Source organism: Leptosomus discolor, chromosome 4, assembly GCF_034619465.1.
Source record: "Leptosomus discolor isolate bLepDis1 chromosome 4, bLepDis1.hap2, whole genome shotgun sequence".
NCBI classification, from domain to species: Eukaryota; Metazoa; Chordata; class Aves; order Leptosomiformes; family Leptosomidae; genus Leptosomus; species Leptosomus discolor.
In genome coordinates this window covers 23610734-23620840 of record NC_141394.1, presented here as the reverse complement: position 1 = coordinate 23620840, position 10107 = coordinate 23610734, and the positions used below count along the sequence as shown (strand labels likewise).

Here is a 10107-nt window from a genome sequence, read left to right as displayed (position 1 = left end):
CTGTGTTAAGGTACATACACCAGATGCATCTCAGTAATTTGGACACAACTTGCAATAAATAGCTCCATTTTGGTATTCTTTAGCAGTCTTTACTGGCAAACACTCTTCTGTAAACTGTACTAATACTGACATAGGCGCTGCTGCTTACATTTTTTAGGTTCTGTGCATGTGGTATTCTTTCACACAAATTCCTGTATTCCTTTTCCTTTCCCTTTCAAAAGGTTAATTCCTCTCTATGCAGAAAGGCCAGTGTGGGATTTAAATACAGGTTGAAAGAGAATGATCTATATTTAGAGGCTAAAGGAGTTTTAAAAAAGGCACTTTTCATGAAAATCCCTCTTCACAGAGAACGCCTTTCACTGAAAGGCATGAGGGTGCTTGGGTGTTTGGCTTGAACATCCTTAATTCCAAGGGCACAGCGTTTTACAAGATTAAGCTTCACATTATGGAAATTAAGATATCGAGACCAATTCGCCTCTCCAAGATGTTTTGTGCCTTCAGAAGGTATGATCTCATTCAACTGTAGGTACTAATCTGTTTCCCAGATGGCACACAACCTTGCATTCAAGAACAAAAGGCAGCTCGCATTCAGAAGTCCCCTGGGAAATCGGCAAAAACCCGCTGAAAATACGTGGCAGTATCTCTCTGTTCAACTGATTACTTCATCACCTCATTCACTCTGTTGTGTGGGATACACCCAGGTGCTTTGCAGGTTGCTGGGCTGATGCGGCCTTTAACCCAGTTCATACAGCAAGCCCACAACGGTACTTATCCTCCCACTGCTTTGCGGGGAGGGATATAAAATGGAGGCACTTATGGCAACCGTTTCAGGTAAGCATCAGCACCTCTAGTTCGAAGTTCAGTCTTTGTGAATACAAGCACAGGGCTGCACAGCGAGACCAGGAGATTCACTCAAAGAGAGAGATGTAATCTGGTTCTTGGTCCTCTTGGCCGCACGGGTAAAGCAACAGCTCCTTCCCCAAGGAAGTGATGGGTTCGTCCTGTTGATGTAGGACATAATTAAACACCATCTTTCGAACAGACCCGACCGGTCACAACATCGCGGGGTGGTGGACAGCAGTCTCCCTGCCCCTGTTACGGTGTGGGCTTGTTCATCCCACTGTGTGATACAGCTCAGTGCCCTGAGGAGAAGGACCCACGTGGCTGACCTCTGGCTTCATAAAGCCACGTCTGTGCTCGGTGCATTAACCCAGTGACACGACGCCAGCAGTTCTTGGAAGGAGCTGCGCTTGTCTCGTAGGCAGCTGCACCTTCTACGGCGTGAAATGCTGCCCTGCCTAGAAAGTGCTGGAGCGAGGACCGTGCAGCATGCAGGTAAGAGGACAGGGGGGTTGTGGACCGTGCTCCTGGCTGCGTTTGTGGAAGGGACAAGGGGGGATCCTGGGGCGATCACATGCCCTCTGCTCAGGCAAGCCCTGTTCTAACAAGGGAATTCCCTGGTAGTACGGTCTCTGCTTCCCATCTTGTTCTCCACCCTAGCAGCGGATGCATGGTGGGAACTTGCCTTCTTTCATGGTCACCTGGTGGGTGATTAGCAGAACCCACTAGAGCGCCTCAGCAGGGTGGGTTCACCCTGCCCATGTCTGCTGTGGTGCAGGGGGTCTGTAGGATTTTTTGCAGGCTGTGGGCATGGCTCTATCGTTAATATAGATATGCACAGCCAGGCTTTAAATCCTCTATAGCTCCTGCTTTCCACAATTTCAGCCTGAACTGTAAATCCATGCAAGAAGCAAGTTCAGGTGGCCCAGGTAGAGCTCCATATAGCAAATGAACATAGATATTTTCCTCATGTCTGATTTTGTTTACCCATGTCTATATTAGGGTAGGCACTTTTATAAAAGAAACATGGATTTTAAATGAACATTTAAGCAAAATGATTGTCCTGTCCCCGGGCAGATCTTACAGTAAAGAAATGAACAATCCATCTGGCCCTCCTGGGAGCCCATGTAGCTGCAGTCAGTGCTACTAAACGCTGCTGTTACTGTTGCAAGAACCTGTCAACCTTCTTTCTTCCTTCCTTCCTATTTTTTATCTTTGCCCAGTATCACACCTTGCCTGCTTCGAGATTATAAAGATGCCTTGCTCTCTTTCATGCTGAAGCTGAAGGCAAGCGGGATTTTCTGCTTACCCAGCTTGCCGGGACCCCACAACCATGGAGAGAATCCAAAAAAAAAAGGAGTCTGTGTGAGTATGCTGTCACCTCTCACCTTGTCAGCATTTCTACTAAATAGTGCTTTAAGTAACTTGAGCCCTGTGTGCAAGGTGTTCTGCACACTTGAGGGGGAATGAGTCAGGTCTGAGATGTTTAAGATGTGTTAGGTCACCTGAAATGTACCCATCAGGCTGGCACACCCTTCTGGAGCAGCACATGGGATACCCAACGGCAGCTAAAGTGGGTCTAGTTACCTACTTTAAACAACCGAATCTATTCTTTCTTATTTGGAAGTGCCCTGAGGCAATTAAACAAACAGTTAATGAATGCATTGCTAGACATTCACCTTGTGGTAGTCTACAAGGTCAGCCAGCGTTGAATGTTGTAGCTGGTCCACTCCAAGGAAGCTATAGGAGTCACTGGAGGCATCAATGAGGAAGTGTTTACATCCTTCCACAGACCGATAGGAGAGCACATAGCCTTTGATTTTCTCACTGACCCGGACCAGAAAACTCCCCGGTACTGATTTATTCAGAAGGTCCTCTGCTCTCGTAGAGGTTAGGATACCTGTTCAGAACCAAAACACAAAACTGAAGGGAGGAAACTGTTTGTGCAGCGCTGGGTGGAACAGTTCTCTCAAGAAATCTGCTTTACCGCTCTGAAATCAGGCCGTGGCACTTCCATCCCTTGCGTTGTGTTCTTGCCCAGTAGCCCGGGGAGAACAGTACTGCCATTGCTAGTAACAGGCCATGGCCACGCGCTAACTGTGCTTTAGGTTAACTCCTGCAGACTCGGCCGATTACGAATGACAAATGTGCAGGGCTCAAAAGGACAGTCTCTGTGTAACGAGAGCGAGCGGCATCGCAGCGTGTTGTGTGCTGATTCCAGTACAGTGGGGCTGTGCAGGCTGCGGTCATGGGTCCCATCGGAAAGCCGTGCAAGCATTGAAAGCCCAGGTTACAAGAGGGTAATGCTTTCTTCGCTGCGGTCTTGGATCGAAGGGCTTTCCAAAGGAAGGGAGATGGATGGGATCATGATGACCCATTAGAAACGGGACGGAGAGGTGATGGATAATGAGCATGTGTGGAGGGAGAATTACCTGGGACCAAGGACGAGTGGGATAAGGTGTGCGCAGATCTCTCTCATCCTGATCCTAACAGTTACCAGGGTGGCCATCCATCCGCTACAGGGGTGGCACAGAGGTACAGGGTATCTTGAAGATCTGGCCTCTGTTCTAATAGTTTAGCTTGCCCTTTGTCATAATGCTAAAAGAATTTAAACTACATTCATAGATATTTAAAATGGAAAACGTAGCCACCTTTGAAAATCTCCTGGGCCCAGCCTGTGGCAGCAGCTGTGTTAGCAGAAACAACTCCTTAAAGAGTGGGACTGGGGCAGAAATGCTCAGGACTCACCGTGGAACCAAGGCGCTATCGTGTCCGTAGTTTTCTGATAGCCGGCTCGGAGAGGGAATTGCTCCTCTTTGAACCATTTGATGATGCTTTCTTCAGTGGAATTGGAGATTGTCCTCTGGATTCCCTCTTTCCTGTTAGAAAAGTACGTGGTTTATGCATCAAGTTCAAATGAGAGCTTTTGAGCCCTTGGCAGGGCTTATCTTTTGTTCAGGATGTTAAGAACAGCCCTAAACAGAAGGCTTATGCTAGTGCAGCTGTCAGCAACGTGATTTCAGTGGACACCTAGCACACAGGATGTATGCACTCTAGGCTTAGGACACTCTACTAAACAAACCCGTTACCCTCCAGGGGTGAACATATAAGCCTCATCACACCCTAGGCTGGAATATAGTCTAGGCTCTGTATTTTTCGCTGCAGGGTGTCTCCTCCATGCGAGGAGGAGAGCTAACCACTCCCATCTCAACCATCCCATTCTAGAGCAGAAGCATCTCATCCCTTCTCCCCTCCACAGTGCGCAGGGGTTTCCATACCTAATCACTCTTCCATTTGCCATCACAGGAGGTAGAAGTTTAGGCTTGGGGGGGAGAGGTGGGTATTGGAGTGGTCGCCGATCTCCTGCTGTAGCACCCTTGGAAATATCTGCCTGCTTCCCTCTGTGGATGCCCTGCAGCGAAAGCCTCCTGTAGTCATCCCTGGCTTGCCGTGCAAGGGAGCGTCTCTTCTCGTCTGCTGCCTTGGATTTCCGCACTGGAACAAAAACAAAAAAACAAAAAAACAAACAAAAAAAGAGTCCTACAGGAGCGAACAAGCAGGCAAGTTTTAAGCTTGCTGCCCTTTGGCCATCTTCCTGCTCGATGAGGTGGAAGAATAACCTGTTTCACAAGGTGAAAGATGCACTTAAGTGTGAGACCGTTTGCCACATGTCTCACATCACTTTTGGGCATCTGCTACTTAACAGGGTCCAGTTTTCATTCCTTCAAGAGATTAAAAATCTGGGTCCTTTCTGGGCACCCGGTCCCTTTGTACTTAGAGAGTACTTGAGTTTGTTTTGAATGCTGACTCCTGGTTCTGGAATAGATTTCTGTAGTGCCTTTCATGTGAGCTGGTGGGGAGAAGGGGGGAGGGCATATGGAATAAAAGCTGCTGAAATGACCCCAAATCAATCCTTTGAAGGGTTTGAAAGTGCTGATCATTTTTGGGGGGTGAAAGAGATTCTTGCTGAAACTGTTATGGAAAGTGGACAAATTGGCTTTATTTTTGCCTTGATTGTCTAGGTCCAGCTCATCCTGGAGTCTGTAGGAGTACCCAGCTCTCCAGTCAGTCTGAGTTAGGCTAGTTCTTTCCTTGCTTTTGTAACCACCTTCAGATTTATTTTTTTTTTATCAGTAAGAAAATTAAAACTCCTGGCCTGAAGTGGAAACAATTGGTAGTACAGCATTGCCATCTACTGAACAGCAGGGGAGGAACTAGGAAAAAAAAAAGCATGAGATTCTCCTTCAGGAAGTACTTGGCAGCAGTGATGGATGCTACTGCAAGTCCCACACTGTTTGCCATTTTCCTTCCTATTGTTGGGATTCATTACATGAGACAGTGCAGCAGGGCTCTGCTTAGGTGGGATTGTGCTTGGATGACAGGGAAGCCCTTTTTATTTAGTCCCCGTCACCCGTTATCCTTGTCCTCAAGAGCAATGGTTACTGCAAAGTCCTACAAAAGCCAGTTTCTGGTTTAAAATTAATTATCCTGGCTATACTCACGTGGTTCCTATTTTTGCATGTTTTAACATAGTATCAGTAGGAAAAATTTTCCATTTCCCTGCCCAGCTCTAGTCTCAATGCTATGTGGCCTCAGAAATATTTCTGATAATGCAGCCCTGTATTTCTTGGCAGTACTCTCCACCCGCCAACCAATTATTCGGTTCCAGCGTGGCAAGAGGAGGATCAAGATGACCCCACAGAGCCCTAGGATTTCTCAAGCCCCATAGGAAAAGGTCATCCTAAGATCTTACAGGATTCCTGCCATTCAGGCTCATTCTCATCCGATTTCTGCAGCCTCCTCTGGCTCTCCGAGCTGGGGTGGCTCTGTGGTATTGTCTCCTGGGGGGCTGCAGTCTCTTCTCCTGAGTTTCTTCTCTGTGCTTCCTTCACCTGTGAAAGAAACTGTATGTTCAGCTTTGTCCCAGGCTAGTTTTAACCCTACTTTTTAGCTAGCCTTGAAATACTGGGAACCCCATTCTTTATTGTGAATCCCTCTGATTTCAACAACATACAGACCCTCTGTCTTTACTGCAGGTGACAACAGATGAATGGAGGGAAAACAGCCTACCAGAAATCTCCCTGGGCTGCTCCCCGGTCTGCCAGCCTGGCCTGCTTTGTGTCATCTCCAAATCGTCACACCATGCACGAGGAGCATGGCAACGCTGGATAAAACTGGTCCAAGAGGTGAAGATGTTCTTGGGTCAGATGAGGCTCTGAGGCTGACTGGGATAAAGCCGGGGCCCCACTCAAAGTGTTAGGAGCATCCTAGGTTGCCACTTACCTGTTGGAAGCCACGCTTCCTCACATGGCAGTCTGCCAGCATCTGGTGAATATCTCTGGTTCCCCTCTGGGTGGAGGAAAAGAGCGGTGAGAAATGAATGCAGCATTAGGACCGTTGCTCTTTTTTTTTTTTGAGCAACAGGTGTTTAATGCAGAAGCAGTGATGTGACATTTATGTTAACAAATTTTGCCAGCCTTCTTTGACAAACATTGTGGGTTTTCATCATGTTAGGCCTAATATGCCTCAGGAGGAGAATTCAGGAGTGTCAGGATTGTCATAAGCACAGCTAGATTTGCTAAGCGATGCTCCCAAGTGCTCTCAGGGAGCAGCTCCTTCCCTCCCTCCCTCTAACACAAGCCCTAGCAGAACCTGCCTTCCACAGCTTTACCTGCCTGTGCTGGTTTGCTGCTGTGGCTGGGGCGCTGCAAACCCCTGCTCGTCAAACTGACCCAACTGGCTGCGTATCTCCCAAGCGCTCTTCTCTGCAAACCAGTCTGGCTACCCTGGCAGCAGTCGCTAGCTGAGACCTGCCTTTGGAGATGAACAGTCAGACTCGTCTTTGAGCAAACACCCACCCACCTCCCTGCTGGACCCAGCCTGCCTCCCACGGCACAGTGAGTAATGAGTTAACTGTACTGCTCTGCTTACCAAGGACACGCTTTGTTTTATCTCCATCACCTACTTGGCTAATATTTAATATGAACACGGCTTTCCAATTTCCCTCTCCTTCACAGGAAACTAGGAACTTCAAATGTGTGTGAAGCAGCTTGTTTTCTTGGATCAGCCCCCCCATCCCCTGCAGCAGACCAAGCACAATGACCGGCCCCTTGGGTTAAATGGGAAATCGATCCTGGAGAAAGCACTTTGATGAGAGAGGGGAGAAAAAGCCCCCCTCCAGGCCTAGGAAATGCAACAACGTTCTTCAGTCTGATCCCTCCCTCTAACAGCAAAAGCCCAAGAAACCTGGGAAATATTGCTAACAATATAATGACGGAAAACAAAAGCAAAATATATAACCTCCCTCTATTTCCATGTGCAAGACTGACAAGGGTTTAGATGATTGGTTTTGGTGGTGGTGGGATTTTTGGTTTGGGGTTTTTGTTGGCTTTTTTTTTTGCTTGTTAGCTTTGACTAATAACTTCCTTTGAAAAGAAAAAAAACCCTCCCACATAGTTGCTCAACTTCAGCAAACAGTGCTAAGAAAAACCCGGTGTGACTCAGAGGAGGCTTTTGATAAAGGAGACAGCCACTCCAAATTCCCTTCAGTATTTTGGTAGCAGCAGAAGAGGCGCATTGCCAAAACCCAACCTTCACTTATCGTGCTTTTTATACCGAAATACAGAGTGGCTATATAAACATACAGTATAAAAAACAATATATACTTGTACAAGTTAGAAGCAAAAGGCTGAATGAAAACTCCACTGACTCGCTCTGTCTTCTCTCCTTAAATCGGCAGGGTGTTCTGTTCCTTCTGTTCAACTTTGGTTACACGGGTAGCTAATTTAACTCATCTTTTTCTCAGTTCTCTGCAAATGGCTTTTTGTAGCCAGTTAAAAAGTAGAAATGCATTTATTGCTGGAGAAAAATATTTCTGTAATGAAACATCACAGCAAAGCAGACCCTGTAGTTACTGCATTTGGACTTGTCCTGTGCTGTCAAGGTCATAAGCTATTTTCTATTTTAGAAAACCAAAAAAAACCCAAGAAGAACCTAAAATATGCACGTCAGAGGACGCTTGTAAAATGATTTTCATCTGTTCTTTTTACAAGCAGATGATTTTTCTGAGGATTGTGGCCTTGCATGTACAGATCCTGGGATAGCCTCCCTGATCTTGCGCCAAAAGCCATCCAAACCAGCCACAGAGCAGGAGGGCAAGTACTGTGACACTTGTTTTACCCACGGAGGATGGAAGCAAAGGAATCCAAAGTAACTTCTCCGTTGGTACAGAGCAGATCTATCCCAGCTGAGAACAGCACTTGGACCTCCCGAGTCCTAAGGAAGGATGTAACAGCACAGCTTCTTCTCTGACTGCAGAAGAAAAGCCTTAACAGCCAGCTGGCTTTTTTTCTTTTTCAAATTTCTATTTATAGCAGCCAAAGTTTGCTGCACCTCCTAGATCTCAAAGCACATGTTTCTGATAGCTATGGAGAAAAGCAGGAAAACTACCTTTGTGAGCTCCTGGCTCTTCCCTGTTGTAGCAGCAGCAGTTTTTCTCCCATCTTCCTTCTTTTCCTCCACAGTGCTTTTTTTATTTCTGTGAAGATCTGTCTCACCCAGGGCTCCGGGCTGGGGATGTAGAGACCATGTTACAGAAGAGTCAGTCTCTCTGCAATGCAAGAGAGAGAGGACTTAGGAACCTGAGGGAGTCCCTTTCTGCTCTCTGAGCACCTTGTGAGGAAGCTGCACGTGAGCAGAGCAGTGCCGCAATGAAGCCATGTTGTGTGCAGGCAGTTATCATATCTCCAGATCAGGTAGGTGGAATAATTAAATCAACAACTTGTGGTGAGTAACTGTCATCCTGCTGTACATGGGCACCCCTCGGTGAATCAGTGCAATCCAAACTCATCACCTGCTGCAATAACAGAGGCAGCATTTCCTGTGGTCTGCAGAGGGTACCGCGCAGGAGCCGCATCACAGGAGGCTCGATGAGCTGGGGCAAGCCTCAGGCTGGAGCTGGTCTCCGCCAGAACTGTGCATACATGCAGAAAGCCAACCTTTGCCTGTGCCTTTGGCCTGCGAGTCAAGCATGGCAGTGGTAACCACAGCCCCTACAGAGAAGACTCCAGCCTCTGGGTCCCTACAAACACCTTCTCCACCACGCCTGCCCACCAAGTCCTCCAGCTGAAGGGTGCTTACCTGCCCTCCTCGCCTTGCTCTCTCTCCAACCGCTTTGCCCTTTGTGCCTGAATCTCTTCACAGATGGCCGCGTACGATTTATCTGAAGGATGCTCGCCCATCACCCAGACCCAGACATCGTTGTCGGCGCCGAGCTTCCATGTCACCGACTTCCCGTTGTCTGGAAAAGAAGCAGCTCTTTGGCAAACACTGTTTGCCTGGCAGCTCCATGCAGGAGGGCCCGTGTCCTGCCTGCTGTGCCCTCCAGGCTGCTGCCAATGGCAGAGTCTCCAAAAGCGGCTGTGCGCGCGGAAAGCTTGGCTGGGCTGCAGCACGCGTCTCCCCTTTCTTTTCACAGTACTGAAGCCAGGTCAGTGAAGGAGGAATTTCTCAGTCTGGGGGCGAGGGAGAAGACTCACCACTGTTTCCTTTCTTGCTTTAATTCCTTGCCACTGCCCTCCCCAAACTGTGTGAGGATGCCCTGCCTGCAAACAGAGAACGTGGGGGAGAGCTGGGAGAAGAGCGCTATCCTCCTAGCAGCCAGCATGCTGTGTAATCCTGGCAAGGGGACTTCAGGTCTAAAGGCACAATGGGAACCCCCCTGCAGATATGGTACCCTAGGACAGACGTTCAAGTCCATGGTTATTTTATAGACAGATTCAGAGGCCCCATTTAGTGGGAAACTTAATGAAATGCATCTCCTGGGGGCAAGTAAACCCTGTCTTGCCAGCTAGGGGAGTTGAGCAATTTGGTCAAGGACAGAATGTCTGGGCCAGGGAGTAAAACCATTGTGTGCCTGGCCGAAACTACCCCATCCCAGGTGGGTTTAGTTACAGTTTGGGAATAATAACAATTATGATATGTCCCTGGGAGAAGAAATTACTCTAAGGACACATTACCTCCTATTTCTAGGAAGCAGTTGACTCGGCCAGATCTGTGCCAGAGGCGGAAGCAGCTGGCAGGCAGAGACTTACCTTTTCTCGGCAGTGGCTTCTTTGCTGAAGCTTTGTCCATGACAGCTTCTCTTTCCTCCCATCGTCTGATCTGTTCCTGCCTCATCTTGAAGAAGAGGATCTGCTTCTGCTCCTCGCTGAGTTCTGCCAGCAGGTCAGGATCGATGTACATGTCCGATAATATCTGTTTCAGCAT

The 10107-nt window shown here is 47.9% G+C and overlaps 1 protein-coding gene across 1 annotated transcript; it reads right to left on the bottom strand.

Moving 5' to 3' along the window:
• Positions 1-908: 908 nt before the first annotated feature.
• On the bottom strand, positions 909-10107 carry SH2D4A (SH2 domain containing 4A). The gene is made up of 9 exons (XM_009947675.2): positions 9933-10107; positions 8980-9139; positions 8290-8449; positions 6124-6189; positions 5594-5732; positions 4119-4335; positions 3589-3719; positions 2520-2740; positions 909-1001 (listed from the first exon to the last, which is right to left on the bottom strand). The coding sequence occupies exons 1-9, from the start codon at positions 10105-10107 to the stop codon at positions 909-911; spliced, it is 1362 nt and encodes a 453-aa protein (XP_009945977.1).